Source organism: Centroberyx gerrardi, chromosome 12, assembly GCF_048128805.1.
Source record: "Centroberyx gerrardi isolate f3 chromosome 12, fCenGer3.hap1.cur.20231027, whole genome shotgun sequence".
NCBI lineage: Eukaryota > Metazoa > Chordata > Actinopteri > Beryciformes > Berycidae > Centroberyx > Centroberyx gerrardi.
In genome coordinates this window covers 28,283,862-28,305,543 of record NC_136008.1, presented here as the reverse complement: position 1 = coordinate 28,305,543, position 21,682 = coordinate 28,283,862, and the positions used below count along the sequence as shown (strand labels likewise).

General features: G+C 40.3%; 2 protein-coding genes across 2 annotated transcripts; both read right to left on the bottom strand.

Moving 5' to 3' along the window:
• Positions 1-64: 64 nt before the first annotated feature.
• On the bottom strand, positions 65-11,791 carry LOC139922571 (gamma-glutamylcyclotransferase-like). Its single transcript, XM_071913096.2, has 4 exons — positions 11,490-11,791; positions 1,708-1,859; positions 891-1,023; positions 65-386 (listed from the first exon to the last, which is right to left on the bottom strand). Exons 1-4 carry the CDS (start codon positions 11,700-11,702, stop codon positions 246-248), a joined length of 639 nt encoding a protein of 212 aa, XP_071769197.1. The 5' UTR covers positions 11,703-11,791; the 3' UTR covers positions 65-245.
• Positions 11,792-16,393: 4,602 nt separating this feature from the next.
• Positions 16,394-18,883, bottom strand: ggctb (gamma-glutamylcyclotransferase b). Its single transcript, XM_071913100.1, has 4 exons — positions 18,773-18,883; positions 18,523-18,668; positions 18,244-18,376; positions 16,394-16,558 (listed from the first exon to the last, which is right to left on the bottom strand). The coding sequence occupies exons 1-4, from the start codon at positions 18,881-18,883 to the stop codon at positions 16,394-16,396; spliced, it is 555 nt and encodes a 184-aa protein (XP_071769201.1).
• Positions 18,884-21,682: the final 2,799 nt, after the last annotated feature.

The following is a 21,682-nucleotide window of genomic DNA, read 5'->3' as shown; positions in this document are numbered from 1 at the left end:
CAAAACTAAAAAGTACACATCTTGTTTTTTATGGACAAATGACAGAGACAGATTTTGTGATTCCATCATTTATTCAGTCAATCTCTACAAAGGGGTTGTATAGAATTTCACTGCCTTCCCATAATATGAATGAATCTACAAAATAACCAGCCTGAGGCAAAGACTGAGAAGATCATATTTCTTATTGCCTACCACTAAAAATCAAAACAACTTTCCTATCAACTGCCCTTTTTATTTCCTCCCATTTAGGTGTTTTTTTCAGGAGGATTTACAACCTTGATCTCATCCAAAATAGACGGACCGCTGTATCCATTGGTCTCCACCGCCTCCAGTTTTTTAATGTAATCCAGGGGGAGATTATGCTGTTTTGCACCAAGACACACAACCTGGAATACAAAATGTAGAGGTTAAAGATTTAGAAGTTTAGAGAATACATCACAAACCTGCAGCCAGGTCTGGCTCCATCATGGAGGTCCACTGGAGAATTGGCTACAAGCAAATAATGTCTAAGTATGTATAGGGATATGTGTAATATCTTTCTATATGCGGGAGTACACAGAATTTCTATTTTTTATTGCTTACTATGCCAAATGTTTTTGCATGGGGGAGGGGTTACTGTGTTATATGTTGATATTTTGATATATTTTTGTACTTTTTTATTATCCTTATTATAGTGTTTTGTTATGTTTTTGTGTTAAGAATGTGTTGCTTCTATGAAAATTGAATTTCTCCCAGGAATAAATAAAGTACCTATCTGTCTGTATTTCTGTCTATCTATCCATCGTAGCACTTCTCTATCCTACATGATCATTCTGGGATCCCAAGAATATTTTTTACATCTATTGTCAGGGAGCTATGGCTATGATATGAGTGTAGGATATGAGTGTTACCAGTTTGTAAGGATCCGATGTGAGGTAAGGTGTGAAGTTGTTCATCTGGTAGGTTCGACAGAGGACTTCTCCCTCGACCGTATCCACCGTCACCTCTAGAGGGCGGTACATGCCTATGCTCACTCCTTCCTGCCTTGGTAAGATTTAGGACACACAGTAAAGTAATAATCACTCATATTACTCAACATTTTATTTTCTTAAATCAGACCAGAGTCTTGGTTAAAACCTCTAAGTGCATTGTGGTGCTGATTGTTACACAGATCTTTAAAAGGAATACAGTGCGTTTTTGGTAGACTGTCTCATTGGTCAGCTTATCCATCAAGTGATGAGAACATAGACATCCATGTATCCCCCGTAGATCGTTGGCTCTGGTGTTCCATGATAATGCACTATGTTGAGTGACAGTAGCTCCACGCTAACACTTTAGCATACACTATGTTGAGTGACAGTAGTTCCATGCTAACACTTTAGCATACACTATGTTGAGTGATAGTAGGCTCCATGCTAACACTTTAGCATACATTATAGTGGCCTAGTGATACTCAGTCTTCTTACTTTGGGCAATGCTAATGGCCTACTATCACCCAATGTGTATGTTACAGTGTTAGCATGGAGCCTACTACCAGTCAACATAGTGTGTGCTAAAGTGTTAGCATGGAGCACCACAGCCAATGATCTACTGGGCATACGTTAATGATTTTGACATCGCTGTTCTCATCACTTGATGCATAAGTTGACCAACGGCCCCAAAAACTTTTGTGCATTCCTTTTAAGGTAATAGGGTGAAGCAATGTAAACGGTTTGTAGAAAGACATACTTGTCCAAAGAAATGAGATTCTCCATGGAAAGCCTCCAGATGACTCCCCAAACGTATTCTCCTTCACTCTTCTCAATAGTGGCAACACCTCCATGCCAAGAGTTGGAGCCATTGAAGTTTTTTGTCCAGTGTCCAAATTGGATGGTATGATTCTAAAGAGAAAGGAAATACAATAAAAACATCTGACTCATTTAATTACACAAAGTAGTCATGTCAAGAGGTATTAAAATAGATATCTACTAGCAAAGTAAGCTGTAGTAGAGTGCAGAATAACAAAGAATACATTTCAAAATGGTCAGTCTATGGCTGATTACTTTTGTGTGTATAATTTGTATTTGCAAGCTTCTGGAAAATCAAGGTCAAGGGTATTAACACAATAGCATACTTGTAAAAGAAGTGCAGGATTCAGTGGTCAACTGTAAAAAGATTTGCTACTGCATTATTTTCATCTTTGTTGTTGCACTGTCACTTGTTATGAGAAAAGGTTTGTCCTTGGGTATTACCTGGATTCCTGTCGTAACTGCTCCCAAATTGTGGTCTTAGTCAATAATAGATTAACACAATCTGATTACACAAATTACACAAAAACAACTGTACTTTTTACATGTATTGAAGACATTGTTTAAGCACTGACAGCCTTGGGTGGAAAAGTATGTGAACTTTTAGATTTAGGAACTGCTAGAAACTCATTAACAGCAATAACCTCAACCAAATGTTTCCTGTAGCTACTGACCAGACCTGCACAATGGTTAAGAGGTATTAAGAGGTTTTTTGGACCTTTCCTCTTTACAGAACAGTTTCAGAACAGTTTCATGAATTCTGTGCTGTGTGACCCAACCTCTGTTAGGTTTCCCTGGTATTTACCTCTGCCAAGGAGGTAATGTTTTCACCAGCATCTGTGTGTTTGCCTGTCCATCCGTCTGTTAGCAGGATATCTCAAAAAGTTGGGCACTGATTTGCACAAAACTTGGTATGAATGTTGGTTATAGGCCAAGGAAGAACTGATTAACTTTTCATGTCGATTGGCCAAAAGGGGGGTGGTGGTGGGCATGGCATATCACCAAAAGGTGCATAACTTCCTTGCAGGGTGTTGTCAGACATGGCAGAGGTCTGTCTCCAATAGAATTTACTGATACAGTTTGGAATTCATTGATCGCTCAATGATTACAAGCTGTCCAGACCTTGAGGAAGCAAAGCAAACTTTGTGGATTTTTTGATAGGGCAAGGCACCTGTAACCCATATCTGAATGTCATCACATTGATTGGATTACCTAAGTCGTTATCCTAGAGGTGAACAGACTTTTTCCAGCCTAGACTGTGAATACAATGTCTTTAATAAAAACATAGTACAATTGTTTGTGTGCTATGTTTATTCAGATTGTTATGGCTGAGATAAAGATACGACCACATTTTAGGAGCAATTAATGCAGATATCCAGGTAATTCCAACGGGTTCACAAACCTTTTCTTGCAACTGTCATTTCAAATGATTGTCAATCTCTTTACCATTAGTGTGCGTAGACTCTGAGGGGGTCAGGGGTGACAACCTCTACTTGGGACTGCTGGGGTGTAAGGTCTATACCATGTGACTGTGATGTTTGTGGCCTGTCACATACACTATGCCTTCATCAGGGTGTAGAATGAATGCTGAGTGGAGTCTTTTCCATTGAGAGGTGACAGGTGTAACTCATTAGTGCAAATGGTCAGGAATGATATTGACATGAAGAAGTAAAGTGACAGTTAAAAATACAATACAGAATACAAAAGATATATATTGAGCTCAGTCAGCTGATTGATTTCTGATAGCATATGATGGGATCAACATCTTAAATTATTTAATGGTAAACATTAAAATATACTCAGTCGAAAAAAATATACTTTATAGAAAAATACATTCTACAGTAATGGGAAGATGAAAACATTTTCATGGTTAGCTATAGAAAAAGGTTAGCCGTATGATCCATAGTGCATTGGTAGTTGCATGATCAGCTGATAAATAGAATGCATGATTGAAAAGATAAGTTAATCTTTATAAAAGTGAACATTTGTAGGAAAATACTTTGTAGGAATATGTATATGTAGGAATATGTATTTTATAGGAGGTAGGCATTTTTGAATTTCATTTTGGAAAAGTATAATCCAACAGTGACAATCCTTAACAAGAACTGACATCATCAATGCATAGCATGGTAGAAAACAGAGTATACACAAGGTTATGGTAAGTTACTGTAAAGTATTGCTATGGAAACATGATTCTGTATAACTAGCTACTAATGTATAGAGGAATCGTTTCAGTTTGTAATTACTTTGTCAGCAATATAATCTTTAAATGTCACACATAGGCTAATGGACAAACAACATGGGGCATAGTTTTAAAGAAAAGACCGGAAGTCAATACTTTATCCACTAGGGGTCAGAGTTTTGAATTCTAAAATCCAGTAAGTCTTATTCAGGTCTCCACCGGAGCCAATAGCCAGCACAGCTTCACCAGCATTTACACTTCTCTTGGATATGGACAAAGGAGACACAGCGTTAGGTAATGCTGGAGCATCCATCCACCCATCTCAGCATGTTGAGGCTCAGTCCAACCTGCTCCGCGGTGTTGAGGCTCCAGCGACTGATGACTTCAAAATCATTAAGAGATTGAGGCTGCTTCAGTGCTCCCCCAATGGTTTTGACGATGACTACCACCTGGAGGCAGTTGGTTGATTGCTCCCCACAGCATGGGCCGACTCTGGACCAGCTTGACAAATGGGAACCTGTTGTCAGCAGCACTGATTCTCAACTGATGCAGTTCCTCTCAGTCATCATGGAGGAGGAGGAACTTGGTGAAAAGCACATGAATGCTTCCTCATCAGCGAGTTCTACATTTATGGCTGCCTGTGCTCCACACCATGCCCCTACTCAAGATCATCTTGATGAATGGGAGCCAATCGTCAGAGCTGATTCTAAACTGAAGCTGTTCCTCCAGGACTTGGAGAAGGAGGAAGAACAATGTCCTTTTATCATCAAGATGGAAACGTTCAGCTCTTGCGCTCAGATTGAGGCCGCTGCTGAAAGCTCTGTCACCGTCCTGCATCAACCTGAATGTTGCGAGGGAACAAAAGTCACTGTCCTCTCTGCTGGACCTGACAATAACTCCACCTCAGAGGAGGCTCTCCCTGTCTCTCTTGCTGAATACACCCTGATTCACCTGCTTCAGGAAGGCTCAACCAACACCAAGGATCTGTCCTGTCTGAACCCTGGAAAAGACACTTCCACCCGTCCAGCTGGTTGAACCTACAGGGCCTCAGAGTTCCAGTGACAAAGACAGCCTGTCAACAAAACCAAAGAAGAAGAAGCGTGGCTTCTTTTCTTGGCTATCCCATGTATTCCGTAGGAAGAACAAGAAATCTGCTGATGTAAGTTGCAGTTTCAGTCTTCATGCTTCATCATTAACCTAAAATAGTATTGTATCTGGTGCAAAATAATTTTGTAACCAAAACTATAAATTAAAATGTCACTTGTTATTTCTTCTTAGGCTGGCAACATGGCTCCAACAGCAGAGACGCCACTCCAACAGACAGTGTTATGCATGCATGCATGCATTCAAGTTCATTAGTTGCAAACGGATACGTTCCGTTCACCGTTCACCAAAAACATGAGCACGTTCAATGAACGCGCTAAAAGAGCGCAGCTATCTTTTTTCCCATTATTGCTTTCTCTAAATTGTGTGCTCTGCAGAACTGAAATCATAGCACATCTTTCAGCTAGCAACTGTAATGAAGCCAGTGGTGGAGTCTGTTAGCCTGGTAAGACCATCCTGATCACGTGACCTCACATTCTGTTTCGCTCCATGGATCAGTCTGGACTTCTAGCCGCCCACATCAATTTCCTGAAATTACAATGTAACCGGGCCAATCAGGGACTGCGTCTTAGTTGATGACGTAACCGGGCCAATCAGGGACTGCGTCGTAGTTGATGACGTGAAATACAGGCCGATGCTGGCAAAACAGTAATGCCGTCTCCCGAAGCAACGAGCGGTAACGTTAACGTTAGTAGAGTAAACACAGCCATAAGTGCAGTTGTTGCAGAAATAGACTCAATAACAACAATTAGACAAGAACAACAGTATGCACTAGCGGAGTTTCTCGGCGGAAAAGACGTTTTTGCCGTTCTTCCGAGTGGATTTGAATTTGGATTCGCTGATTGGCTGAAGGAGTTTGTCTGTCAAGGTAAGTACTCCCGCCCACTGAAATTGATGTGGGCGGCTAGAAGTCCAGACTGTTCTGTGGAGCGAAACAGAATGTGAGGTCACGTGATCAGGATGGTCTTACCAGGCTAGGAGCCTGTACCAGCTCGCTTGGAAGCATATGAATCTATTTTATGTTTTTGAACTGCTGCATAATTTGGTTCATGCAGGCTAAATAAAATTTCCATTGCGTCTACAGTATACCTTTACTGCACCTCTTTTTTTCACTTTCTGTATAATGTGACACATTGTTTAAGTGGTAAAACATATACTCACATTGGTTTTTCTTGGCTTTTAAAAGTAATCTCTGTCTGTGATTCTATAGTAGTATACAGTAATTCATTTAGTTTGGGAAGTGGGCAGTGGCAATGATTGGGGGCTGGGGATGGATGGGTAGGAGGAGGTTCTATTGAAAAAGAATAGCTTGGAGCAGCTCATTTAAAAAAAACGGAAGAAATGAACGTGAACGAGTTCATTTTTTGGGACTGTGAACTTAGTTCAAAATTCTAAATTGTGAACTATGAACGTGAACTAGTTTATTTTAATCTGTGTGAACTAAACTTTGAGCTAGCTCTTGTGAAGTGTGAACTTGCACAACACTGCCAACAGACCTGCCAAACAGAAGCAGATGAGCCAAAGCCCTGCTTGACTGCCCTCTCATCTGCAGTCCACTTCTGAACTCCTGTCATCTTCCTATCCACTTTACACAAATCAACAACTGAATCATTTTATTTGAATACATTTATTTGCACACTACTGTTACAGTGTCTTTGTGTGTATTTCAGACACCTTTATTCATGCAGTTATGGGTAACCTGTAGCCTACAGTAGTGAAAGTGTAATGGAATTAGTAAATATATGTTGGCCATTAATTAATTATTTTCTTTTTCTCTATTACTAACAATATAATCAATATTTATTCTAAATGTGGCTGTTTTTTCACAGAGAGACCATTTTGCTTTAAATATGACACTTGTTTTCTGTAAAAAAAAAAAAAAAGCAAAAAAACATGTTATCATTATTATTATTATTAGTTACTATGATGAAGGCTGATATTTGGCTCTGAAGGACAAGTATGAAACAATAATTTTCTTCGGTTATGTCAAAATAGCACATATAGGCCAACGGAAATAAAGCATATAGACAAATACATAGAAAATGAACTACAAATCCCAGAATGGACTACAAGCAAGAATCTTCTGCTGTACGGCTGGCTCAAGTCACAAGGTAATCCCGACATCATCAAGGTTCCAGGAATGTTTTGGCCATTCATTTGTAGCACTCAGATTTCAAAATAGCTGGATCCACATAGTTCCACTCATTCAATTGATCAGAAAATTTACAGTGCAAGAATAATGGATAACTAAATTGGATTTGCATTTTGAAATTTGAGGCTGAAACATTCACAATCACTGACGATAGCAATTACGTAATGGAGGGGTGGGAGGTGGTGGTTAGGGGTGTGGGTGTGTGTGTGTGTGTGTGGTGATTTAGTTGAAGAAATACTGAAGAAGGAAGTGGGCAATCAACATTTGCAAAGACCTAATACGGTTTGGCCTAATTTTGACCCTTTTACTCCTATTTAGTCTCCATACACTTAATTGGGTCAAAAAGAGAAGGATCTGCTAGGCTCATAAATAGTAAGCATGTCTGATATACAGTATACTGTGGTGTCAGAGTATTAAGAGCTTTGTAAAACTAGAACATCACAGGATATAGAAACACACAGCAGAGAAAATGATGTTTGAATGCCTCAATAGTGCTATTATTAATGTAACATTTACTAATCAATCTGCTCATATCAACCTGTTTTGCAGCTAGAGTTCCATCATAAATCACACAGAAGTGATCAGACAAAGCAACATCCAGGATGGCTGCAGCTTTGACATCAGTGCCCATTGAAACTACCAGGTCAAGAGAATGTCCATATTGATGGGTAGGCGCAGTAACATGTTGAATCATATCAAAAGAGTTTAGGAGGTCAATGAATTCAGTTGTGTTAGAAGCAGCAGAATTATCAATGTGAATGTTGAAATCATCAGCTATAACTACCTTGTTGGAGTCAATCATATGTGTCAAATCAAATGTTTGCCATTTCAGACTGTTTCCTTGTACTTCTGATCTAGAAAAAGGTGATTTTAGAATCCTAAAACCAGAGGTCCAGATTGTAACCATTTAACTGCATTATGTGACTTTTTTCTGGTCATGTTTGTAACTCCAACTCACTATAACAGTTTTACACAGACTGTATTCTACAGACTGAGAACACATTTTTTTTTAAATCTATTTTATGGTTAAACACTACCTCTTGACTTAAGACTGAAAAGTTTTGCAAGGGAGGTTGGAAGTTGCCAAACCAAACAAGGATATCTAGGTCAAAACAGATTAGTGTGTAATGTTTAATTCAACATTTAAGTACACATTCTATTTATTGTACATCAATGCACTGAAAGTACATCTTCTTCAACTTATTCCATGTTTTGTAAAAACAAAAAAGTAACTTGTAACTGAATTCTTTTTTTTTTTTTGTATTATTATTTTGGATGATGGCGGGAGGCTGGAGTTATCCTCGTGGGCGAAGGAGTTGGAGAACTGCGGCGACGGGGATGGATTGTCCTTGAATCGCCTCGTCCTCTTTTTCCTGAGGAAGGAGGTGGGCTTGGAGACGCGGAGGATTCGTCAGGTGAACTATAGTAATCTCGTACAAATTTTGCTAATGTTAACTTGGCTCTGCTCTAACTTCAGTAGGTTGCTCATTGTTTACTTCAGAATCTGAAGTCTAAACTTGTTTTCTATGACCTGCAAGTAATTGCGAATGCTTTGCAACTTCACTTGCCTTAAGAGTAGTTCATGTTATCAAGGATCGACCACACTTCTTTGACCACCTGGCTGTCCAGTGAACTCACCCGCTGATTCAGTATCAGCTCTTGTTATTCAGAACCAGGGGCAGCAATCTGCAGAGCCGACAGTCTTTGGCACAACTCAATAATTTTGAGGTTGAGAAAACTTATTGGGGAGGAAAAAAAGACCATCATCTATTTGTGACGCCTATGTAGTCAATACAGATTTTGGATAATAAATCTGCAAAGTCATTCAAAAAAATCCGAATTGTATTCAGCAGGGCGATACACCGTCAGAAGTAAAATCAGAAGTCAAAAGTCAGGAACTCACCTCCACCTTGTTTATCCTGCTTAACTGTATGTAAAAACCTATAATTGGGGGGTGAGGCTTCAGTGAGTGCATATGACCCATTAGTGTCTAGCCATGTTTCAGATAAGAAAAAAGCATCGAGTCTATGGTCTTCTATGAGCTTAATAACCATGAAGGACTTGTTAGTCAAGGACCTAAATGTTAAGTCGAGCAAATTTCAAAAAGGCAGGATGGGGGAATCACGGTGGGCTTTATGTAGACGACAGTCAACACTGGTCTGAAATCTCTAGTTTCAGACACTGGTCTTGATGGGGATGATACAAGTCGAAGCCAGTGGTGAGCTGCATGGTATAGTAGAGCTATTCAGGCCTCCCTGCCGGTATGACGGTGTCAGAGCCAGAGAGACCCTCGGCCCTTGTATGTAAGGATCTGCTCCCATTTTCCCAATTGCTAATATTGCGCCTATCTCCTCCACTTTTCTTTTCAGTAAGTCAGAGGTCGTCCTGAGGGGGGAGGAGGTAGAAGACCAGGGAGTATGTGGGCTGTTATCAAAATCCTGGCTCTTAATTTTGCTTACGGTTGTTGCCATTTCCAATGGAGTTGTTCATGTTCCTGTTGCAGATTAATTTGCTAGGGAGAGAAACAGAGAAGGGTGTAACACTTGGCTGTATTTTAAGTTTGCTGTGAGAATCTATCTTAGTCCCAGGTCTGTTTGGGTGCATACCGTCACATCTGAAAAAGGCTCGGCATTCCCAGAAAAGGTTGAAATTGTCAATAAAATTGACATTCTGAATGGCATATGCCAATGAGTTTAGGGCTATTATTTGGCTGATTTCATGGCCAAATGTGTGAATAGGACCTGATATGTCACTTTGAAAACCGTTGTTCATCTTTAGACTATCCAAACTTCACTTAGGCCTACTTGTTTGCAAAGCCCCAAAGTGCTGTATGTCAGACCACATTCAGTCATACTGAATAGCACCACCATCAGGGCAAACTGGCAATTTTTCAAATGGCACCGAAATGTTCTATTGTTGAATAGAACAATATTCCATAATGATGAATCAAGCTTTTATTCTCACTTTCCAATCATTTGCCCCATAGGCTTGAACCCCACTAATGGCTGTGTGCGGAGCTGTTTAATAATTATTATTATATACTAATGAGACAAATTTAAAATTCATGCATGTAGTATGCATCTGGAGCAGTGGCATCTGCCAGTGTGTGTATTTGTCTTTGAGCTGTATTTACAGTGCCCATAGCATGGCAAGTAATAAGCAACACAGTTAGGGAATTCATCTGTAGGCCTAGTGGTGGTGAGGTAGTAGCTGATGAATGGGTTAACCAAGTGATGTGTTTTTATGGTAAATTAATAAAGGTTGGGAAAATGTGTAACAGGATTGTGCAAAAGTAAAATAATATTGAACCAGGAACTGATAGCAATGTGCTGATACTTACAATGTAGGCTAATATAGCCAAAATAACAAAGGCTTCTAGAATTAAAAATAATATAATATTAAAAATTATATATATAATTTTGATTTTCATCATTATAGCGTGGCCTGCTGTAATGCAGTGTTTGAGTATACTTCAGTCTGAACAATCCGCTGGTAATAGTATACCACTCGCACACCTGATCCAATTAAGGTGTCAGTCCTTAATAGGATCAGGTGAGCAAGAACAGGGCTGGAGCAAAACACACTCTCGGCCCTGCATGGCACATGGTTGCCCATCCCTGGTCTATCAAGTCCTGAAACAGCCATGTAGCCTACAACAGTTACGTGACTTTTAACAGGCGTCCTCCGTTAAATCTAAGCTAACCTAAAATCCAACACGATGGAAAGAATTCAACGCAAAAATCTGTGGCAGTTATAGGCTTAATGATTCCTTGCTTATCGGACGATACATACAACACGATTTAAGACCTTTTCTGGATGGTTAGGAGCCACTCTCTAATTCGGCATACATTTACCAAGTAGCAGTTATTTCAATAGGCTAAACTTTAACTTTTAGTATTGTTCTTGTTATTCCCACAATCTTCCACCAAGAGACAACGCGGTGGGCAGTAGTGAGTGAGCAATGTGTGAACCAATTCTAAAAGATGCGATTTTATTGAATATATAGCTGCTTGGTGGATTATATGTATGCCGAATTTACCAGTAGACAGTACGGATTCAGAAAAAGTCTTAAATCATGTTTTACGAGGTATGTAGCATACCTTTACCAATAAGCAAGGCAACATTACCAGATAGTTTTAACGGAGTTTAGCCGTCCGCCCTCCCTCGGCCTATGTTAACATGCGAGCAAGGTTATAATAAAGTTGTCACAGTTTTCCCCATCTCTGTGTAGCTTAGTTCTTATCACTATAGCTGCCTGTATAACTCTGTTAACCGGTGGAAGTACCTTTAAGCTGCCAGTCGTGACGAAGGTAGCCGACGGGTTTCTCAGATGCAGTCTCTCCGTCAGCAGGTTACTGCCATAGGCAAAATACAAAAAATGGTCGGAGCAATTTGAAAGTGTTCCGTTATTTTGAGAAGCGGTGGGGATACTGGCTGCCATTAGTGCAACTTGTATGTAAAAAAGAAAAAAACAAATCTTTCCATAAGAAAAATACATGTTTTTGAGGTTCCGTTCCGCTGGCTGCCCGTCCGGTCACCCTGCGGCTGATCTCCCGGTCAGCTTGAACTCTGCAGCATCACTTCGCTGGCAGGCCCGTGCACAGACTTCTAAAGAGGCAGGTGCTCAAATGGGAAAAGCCCCCCCCTTCTCGCCCCCACCTTTTTTTGTGGAATCGAGTTTACCACCTTTTTAGGCTGACACAAATCGATCATCAGAATGATATAAATTCATAATATGCATCACAGTAAATAGTACCAGTAAGTTATTTAAGAATAGGGAGTTTTACGGGGAAAGAATTAGCCTACAAATTTGTGCTTTTCTGAAAATGTAATTGATTTTGTTTCTATTGGTGGATTGCTTAATGATATGTTTACACATAAGCCTACTTATATGTATGTATATATAATCATATGTTTATGCATAATCATGCTGTAGCCTACTGTATATAGCCTACTTATATCTGCATGTAGACCAAATGTTTCATATTTAGTAATCCACATTTAACTAAACAATCAAGACTGTTAGTAAGTAAAATTCATACATTTTCCATTGTGATGGTCACCTGTCCATTACAGGGCTAACACACATAGACAAACACATTCTGCTTCCATTCATACCTATAGGCAATTTAGAGTCTCCACCTGACTTGTATGTCTTTGTACTGTGGGAGGAAACCCACTCGAAAGGAAATCCATAAATGGCTCTAATTCATTTGTTTCTCATACTTTACTCTTATAGCCTACTTAACACATACATACATGTTACATAACCCCACAATTGTTTGCATTCTACTTCATTGCTTTTATTGTTTTATCATTTTATTACTTCTACTAGTCTTGTGTTCTTTTTCCTTTCCCCCACTGATGTCCTTTTGCTGCCACGACGACGACCTCAATAAAGTTTCTCCTTGCCTTGTCTTGATGTTCACCAACTGGAGGTCATAGTTTATCCTCCTTTTTATCTACTACTACATCAACAACAAAGATGAACTGTAGTTTGATGAGACAGATTGTCTTTCTTCTACCCTGTCCAGCATTTTGAAACCACAACTTACTTTCCAATTCCATTGTGACAACATCAAAGAGTATGCTGAGGCGCTATGCAATGTGTTTTTCATATGTCAAAATGTAAAGTGAAATTGCCTAGGTACAGATGAATGGGATGAATGTGACTTCACACCAATTCCATTTGAAGTCTGTCCTATCTTTCGTGTATTATTGTTGTATTACCTTCAATATGTTCTTTTTGTTGTTATTGTTTGTTGTATGATTTGTTCTATTTTTTATGTATTCTTTGCAGTGGCCCAGTTTCCCACAGGGATCATACAAATTTCATCTAATGGAATAGAGTAGAATAGAATAGGGTTCTTTATGTTAGGCTATGGCATTTCAGTGTAAGACTAAATATCAGCATAATGGGATTATGGTAAGAACAGATTATGGTAAGAACAGTGTTTTCTAATGCAAACGGCACATGTTTAAATAACAAACATATGCTGTGGAATAACAATGGTCTGCTATTGGTGAATATGAACAAGTCGCTTCCAAATTCATAAGCTCAAAAAACAATGTTTGTGTTGATGTACAGTACAGCCTGGAGCCTGATAAAGACTGTGATTCTGACACTGTGGGCTCTTAAGTCTGAACATCATATCCATAATACCTGGTTAGACAGATGGGTTTAATGATAGGGCTTTCATTAAATATCAGATTGTGGCCAGTCAGTGTCGCCCACCTACGATAAGATGGAGGCTCCTCCCTGACCACAGCTACATAAAACCAGACTTTGCATATTTTATTTATTCATTTCAGGGGTTTCAGCAGAGAATTTAAAGTTTCATGATGGTCTAAATGCTGTTTCAGAGGCTTTTCTACCCTGACAAGAATACTGTCAGGAGTATTCTGGAGGAAACACTGAATGGTCAAATTTAAAGATATTGAATATCGGCACAAAAATCCGAAATAAATAATATCGCTATTAGTATCAGCCTATTGATTGAACCCTAATATATACCTTCATCCCCAAAAATAATCATGGTCATCACAGTCAGCTTATCCATCTTTTCCAATTCATTCTTCATGGAGCTGTAGATCAATGTGACATTTGCCGCCTGATCTTATATAACATTTATATTTATATAAAAGTTACGAAAAGTAATGCAGCCTCATTTTGTTTGATATTGGAGGAATCTAAGATAAGTGAAGTGAGGTATAGTGCAAAGGTATAGTGTGAATCATACCTTAAAATATCATACAAACAGTAAATCTACTGTAGTAGACTAGGTACTAAGTCTGCCCTTAATGAATAATGCAGTTAGTTGGTCTACCAAAAATACTACTATCTGAAACAGAGTGGCCTGGATGCTGGAGAAGCAGAATGAAGGCAGAAAGATGGTATCCATCCTCGCCAAAGTGCTGGACCCCTGTGCACAGCCTGGAGCCCTAAATAATGAAAACAGTTATTATATAAGTGTCTGCCTTGAGTATTAGAGATGTGAGCATCCCAGCACCCAGTCCCTCACTACTTGGTCCTCAGCACTGAAAAGAGGGGATGGGTGTATGAGGTCCTGTCACAGACTAGCATCTTGTCAATGAGGTGTACTTGCTTGGCTTGTCAATAGCTTACTTACTATTTCTTTTGCAATAATGAATCACTGGAGCAGGAGGTAAGAGAACAAGCTGAGAAGTCACCTAATGTCATTTGTGTGTTATTCTGAAATATCCATTTTTTTTTAAATTCAGACAATTATACTGCATTTTATGTAATGTACTTTGTCGTTATCATTTCACACATATCAGTCAAATATACAGATAAAATACAGCATGTTGCAACAAAAAAGAAATATTCTCTTTATATTCTCAAAATGTTAAAGGGAGGTTAATTCCGGATGCTATAAAGTTAGGTGTCCTTCCTGCCAAAAGAGGTGATTGCCTGGAAAGTAGTTTGGTGAAATCACATTAGAGTTCAAGGGTACAATGAAGACATGACAGAGCACAATGAGGAGAACTTAAATGAACTGATGTGCGAAAACATATTGTATAAAAAGACACAAAACTAGGAGGGGGATTATTGTCCACCAACCAAATCAGACTTAAAAGATTTAACACATTTTATCTAACATTCAATAGAATGAGTTATGCCTGGTGTTTCCTTTTTGAATGGGACTTATACACTCATTATACACTGGGAAAGTCATGGAGTTTACAACAACTCAGTTCACATCATTACTTAAATACTTGACTTCCAGCTGCAAGATGGCAGCCACCCTGATGTTTTGCTAGCGTTGTCAAGAGAGTTTTTACTATTTTATCCGCCTATTGATTTTACCGATCTTAGTGGTTTTAACTAGCTTTTAGTCTGTTTTAACATTACTCACACTACCGTACAAATCACGTCTACTGTGTTTTTACCTGGGCTGAACCTACCACCACGCTAACTAGCTAATGCTACCAACCTGGAGGAGGCTACGGCTACCTAACTTGCTTACCGGAGGCTGATCCATCACAGTGGTAGGTTTTGTTCCCAATAGGACCTCCAGTGTGTACTGTCAAGGAGCAGTTTGTGACAAGCTACAAACGAGAAATTGCCTACAGAAAGTACATCAGTTTCCTATGCATCAGTCCTGCGCAACTGTTCCTCTCATTAATCATATTTTGTCCAGAGTAGGCTACTGATAAAGTAGAAGTTGTGTTGAAATAAACAGGGTCATAATGTATATTTCAAAAAGTGAGTAAAGCGTTTCAGGTATTACATTTACATTAAGTCAGAATTTTGCTGTACCATAGGGTTGATAGGGTTGCTGATCAATAATAATGCCTCAATGATTACTTGGCCAGGTGCTGAGATTTCTTGCTTTCAAAACTGACTTTCTGGCCCGAACAACTGCTAGAGCGAGCGACCAGCGTTGCAACATGTTTCAGCCCCAGAGGCTAAAACAGCAAATGACAAAGCAGTATTACTATTTAAGCAATATCACACAAGAGGCTGTGGCCTCGTGCCTACGACCAAATCGCAGCCGTGCTGATATACAGTTTAACAGCACTCCCTCTTGTGTGATATTGCTTTCATACAACAGTTCTATAAACAAAGCTATCAAGTAATGGCAATTGGAGACAACAGATTATGATTTTTGTCTTTTATTCGTCTCCGCCAACAAAAACAGTTCCCTCAGGATTCCACTACTAAGTGTTGCCAAGCAACACATAAACTGTTTATATTAGAACACCTGTAAAGCGGAGTGATACATTATAGTAAAATGTCCCAGTGCTGTTATACTGTATATCAGCACTCATGGAATGCCTTCTGTTCAATCAAATTGACCGGAACTAACTGTTGTATAATCCAGTATTTAGCATGGTGATATATTACCTCTTTACTAGAGGTTTCTGATGGATTTGTGCTCTAATTCTCTAGCTTACTCCTCTCTATTGTCAAAATGTGACTTTATTATTTATGTCAATTACAGGCCACCGTAAGCTGTGCCAGAGACCAGTCAATGTTTTAATTCCTACTGGTACAGGTTGATCGAAGTCATAGATTATTAAATGCTCCCATAAACAAGTGCAGAGGTGTGAGGCACCTAGCTTAGGGGAACTTGCTACACTATTAGGCTATTAGGCTGAATACACTGCTACGTGGACTTTCCCAGTGTAAGGTCGACATCTTTACACATGGAGTCTGGTCGGTTATCAGGCATCAGAACGGTGATTGGCTCTCTCCTTTGCTCTCCTCATGGCTCGTTCCAGATCAGCCATCATGGGCAGATGGCCCTCATACTGGTTGGTCTGGATCGCTCTCAGCTTCTCCTGGTAGTCCTTTGGCAAGCCATTCTGCTCTGCTCCCATCACAATCACCTGCAACGGTAGAAGAAACAAATCAGAAGCTGGACAATCTGCATCAAACATCAACGTGTAAAAAACATTAAGTTAACTAACTGCAATAAATATTCTAATTTATCCATGATAGTAGCTTAGTCAAGGGTCCCATATTGTACAAAAGTGTTTTTCCTTGCCCCTGGGCTACATACTCAATGCAACTAAATAAAAATGTCACTCCTCATTGGAGTGGTTAATCCTGTTAAGTTCACACACAGTTCGGTTATTAAAGGATAAGTTGGACCCACAGAGAATACTGACTTCAGAGTCAGCTGTCAGTTGAAACAGTGAGCTCTTGCTGCCTCTTGCTGCTAACAATGAGTCCAAACAGGGTTTGTCAAAATATCTCTAAAAAAGCCAGTCTGTGAAAACGATATGGCGACCAACGTATTTCTATCCACAGCCTAGAAAGCAGCAGCACCGCACCATTTCCACTCAGTGGATCGTCTTCTACCAAACTCTACTGTTCACAATCTGACCAAACTAGATCACTCCGCCAGTAACGCACTTTCACCCCACAGCAGTCTGTGCTGCAGCGGAGAAAAATAGTTCTGTGATTTCCTGATTAGTTAAAGTGTGTGTGATGGCGGAACTGTCAGAGCTAATTTTAATTTATCTACTTTGCCACTTTTCGGTTTACTTTCAACTCCCCTGTGGAGCCTACAGATATTTTGACAAAACCTGTTTGGACTCATTGTTAGTAGCAAGAGGCAACGGAGCTTGCCATGTGAGCTGCCACAATACCACACACTCACTGCAAATCCGTAAACAACCCTGTACACTTAGCTCAATCACCATTATGTCTGAGGTATCGCAAAATGTTACTGTACAAATCAAGGATGCACAAAACCAAACCTACCAGCACACACAGAGACAGGCCCAGCATAACAGAGGGAACAATGCGTTAGGCTCAGCGGAGTGTCTCTCGCACTCACACCATACAACACAAAGCTGCGGTCACAAAGCCACGCTCTCCACATATGCCTGTTATTTTCCTCTCAACGCAGTGTTTTATTTGCAAAAGAACAATCTGGCATTCCAGCTCGCACGCTGTCAGATCTGTACAACGTGGGATGGCGTAGGAAGTTGTGTCCTGATTGTTTTGACCTGTTGATCACTTCATCAGTCGCAATTAATGAGAAGTCTGTCCAGATTGTGGGGCGGAAATGCATATTCCAGATGTTTCAGGGAGGGAAGAGGGCAGGAGTGAATAGGCTAAAATTGTCCCATTGTCTTCGCAATACAAAACCATCTCGGTGCAGGGCAAGCACCAGAAAAAAACACACCACAACAACCGTTCTGTTTGCCATCACACAGACTGACTCATTCAAAAGGATGATGTCATCTACACTGCCATCCATGGGTGACTGGTGATCAGTGTTGCATGGTAGTGTTATTACTTTTCCCAAGTTATGTAACAAATTACTATTTCTATTTCAGTTACTAATCAAGGAATAAGGTGTTACTTGTTGTGTTGGCACTGGCTCTTAATGTCACACTGAAGTTGAGTTATCCAAAAACCTTATCGCACGTCTCCATCCCTCCCTCAGTAGAAAAGTGGACTCTCTTTTCAGAATCAGCAACTGCCTGAAATCGCCCTTAAAGCACTCCGTTGTAATCAAGCACTTGAGCCCAAGAGCAGAGACTAGAGAAAGCAGTGTTACCTTCAGGTACTGTGGAGACGGTGGGGCATACACACAGCAGTTCATTATATAGGTACGACAGTTGAGCTCCTGGCCTTGCGTCTTCACGGACACCTCCACAGGACTGTAGGCACCTAACCTCACATTCTCCTGACTGTATAGGTGCATGTACACACACACACACACACACACACACACACACACACACACACACACACACACACACACGCACACGCCATGGTAGATGTCAATTTCTTGAATAGAACATTCAAGTAAATTGACAACATAGAATTTGATTACCTGTCTAGAGACTCCAGGTCGGCCATATTCATCCTCCACACCACCCCCCACACCTCGGCGCCTGAGCTGCGCTCTATGGTCGCCACACCCCCGTGCCACCGGTCACTGGCCAGGCCCTTATGGTTCCCAAACACCAAGTTATAGTCCTGAAAAGAAGAAAGACAGGGAGAGAGAGGGAAAGAGAAAGTCCATGTGTGTGCTGTTCATACCGCACAAGAAGAAGCAGTGCGCTCCTCACATCAGGCCTTACCTTGAGCCTGGCCACACAGTGGATCGTCGCCGAGGGGTTCTTGAGCTGGAGCCGCTCCTTCAGCAGGTTGCTGCCATAGGCAAAGTACAGGAAGGTCAGGTGGCTCTCCATGCTGTCATCGATGCCTTCCAGGGTACCGGGGGGAGGTGAAGGCTAAGGTCGAGGCGAGGATGACGACAAGCGGTCACGGGGAAGGCGAGGAGGAGGAAGAGGAAGAGAAGGTGGGAGAGAGTGAGAGAGTGAGAGAGAGGGTTTGGAGGAGCAGAGGCGTACGGTGAGAGATCATGAGCCTGAGTGTCACAGAAATGAAACACTGTGGCCTTCTCTTTTATACCAGCGCGCACTGACACACCATTCTCATGCTAATCCACCTCGGCCCTATTCAACCTCACAATACACAGTTTGCTGTATGCGAGCCCACACCGATGAGCCCTACAGACAGGCTGCGATGCTACATTCAGGTGCCATGGGAAAGATGGTAGATACGAGCATCCTCCTTGAAAATACTGTGCACTTCAGTTTTCAGATGGTAAATACCAGAAAATGCCATTCACCTCAGCTTTCAGATGGTAAATACTACTAGAAAATACTACTTGGGAACTCAAGGTTTGCTGATGGACCCCACTTTCTCAGACTTCTTGAAGTGTGACATCACCAACAAGTAATGAAACTAACAAAATTAGAAAATGCCATGGCAGGACTCAGTTGTATCATCACTTCATGTGTGTATGGAACCCCCTCAGGGACCCCACAGGGACCCTGGACCCCACTATGGGAACCAGTAGTCTACAGAACAGAGCTGTGGAATGTATTAATACTGAGCTAAGTCATGTGTGTGGATCATGCACGGCTCTGCCTGAAAGATGCTGGATGAAAGTAAATAAAAAAAAATTGTAACAATAAAAAACACCATGACTATAGCTAAGCATGTGTTAAGTATGTGTGATGCAGAGGTGTGACCAAGTCAACTTTGCTTGAGTCCCAAGTCAGTCTCAAGTCTTGAGGCACAAGTCTCAAGTCAAGTCTCAAATCTAAATGTAGATTACCAAGTCAAGTCCAAGTCAAGTCCATGTCATTAATGTCAAGTCCCAAGTCTAAATGTAGAACAGCAAGTCAAGTCAGAACAAATCAAGAGTCCAGTATCAATTTAATATCTTAAAGAAAACTAAATATCTAGGACTTTTCAATGCAATATGGTTTTAATAGGATAAAAACTTGGTAAGAGCATCATGAGTTTGATTTCTATAATTAGTTTAAACTTCAATAAATTCAATCATTCCATACAAATTCAGAAATTTTTTTAAATTCAGTCGTCTGCTGGAACAAATCTCATCACTTTCAATCTAAGTCATTTACACAAACACAAGATCTCAAGTCAAGACTTTAGAAACCTTTTCAAGTCATCAAAGTACAAGTCAGAGTCAAGTCCCAAGTCACCAGAACCCAAGTCAAGTCAAGTCTCAAGTCCCAAGTCACCAGAACCCAAGTCAAGTCAAGTCTCAAGTCTTCTCTTCAAGCATCAAGTCAAGTCTCAAGCAGTTAAAACTGTGACTCGAGTCCAAGTCATGTGACTCAAGCCCCCACCTGTGATGGGCAATGGGGGTTATATAAACATATGCAACTGACAATTTTTACACTAGAACTTAAGTAGAAATCATTATCATTTGGATTATTTGGAAACCAAAGTCTACAACAGGTGATTTCACTGATTATGAAAACCTGCAGATACTGCTGTGTAATGTCTGCTAACATTTCACATGACATTATATGGGTAGTCTATATAAAATTAAATAGAAGAATAACAGTGATGATTAATGAGTCCATTAATGTGACTCTAATAGCACTGACACCATTGATTTTTTTGGTTCTCACAAACCACGCCCATTCATGTCCTATGGTTGATACAACCTGCTACTTGAAAATACTGTTCACCTTAGCTTTCACAGGGTAAATACTACTAGAAAATACTGCCATGGCAGGACACAACTACTCGCTGGATTTTTGGTTTGTGGTTAATATTGCAATGTTTGGTTTGCTGTAAAGCATGAAGTCAAATGTATCATCACACTAAATCAGTGTGTTTCAAATGTGAAAAAGCTGATCAGGAGCAACCAAAGTCTACAGAAAAACGTCAACTATGGCGTTATGACGGCTTCAAAAGAGTTTGAACGCATGCACTCCTCCAAGTCAATGCTGTGAACCATCAAGGTGTTCTGACGGTTTTCAACATAGGACTTGAACGCAACACCAGCCCTCTCAGACGTAGCCAATAGTAACCCGCCGTTCATGTGTCTTTCCCTCGACTATGAGTGGAAAAATCCCAAACAGAACGGAGACGGTGGAGAAGGATGGATACTGTCAAAATATGTTAATGCATCAGTTTATTAATTTGAATACGATTTGCATAGTCTTCATTAGCTGACTCTGGATAATCAACAAATTTGTCAAATCCATATCCGTTTAATGGAAATTAAGACTATTTATTTAAATTCTGAGTGAAGAAAACTTACCTTTAATGAATAGCGCAGGAGACCTGTTTTCTTTTTATCATTCACGGATCAAAGCCTTTACACCTGCTCGCACTGGCATCGGTAAGTCATTTTAGGCTGTAGCCTTAAACAGATTTTTGTTTTCTTTTAAATTTGGTTACCTACAATACCTTTGAATTACATTTGCATGAATTATCCAGAAGAAGATTCAGTGTTATTGCTTTGATTAAGAGTCCTAATGGTCGAAATGGCAGAAGAACTGCTCCTATTCCAGATAGAGATTCAGGTTGTATTGATGGGGTTTGAGGCTGTGAGGCATGAGAGTACACGTGAGCTGATGAGGCCGTTGCCTGGTTACCATGTGGCGGGTGATTTAAAGGACTAGTGGTTAAGTAACAACCACGTCTGGCTAATATGCCAT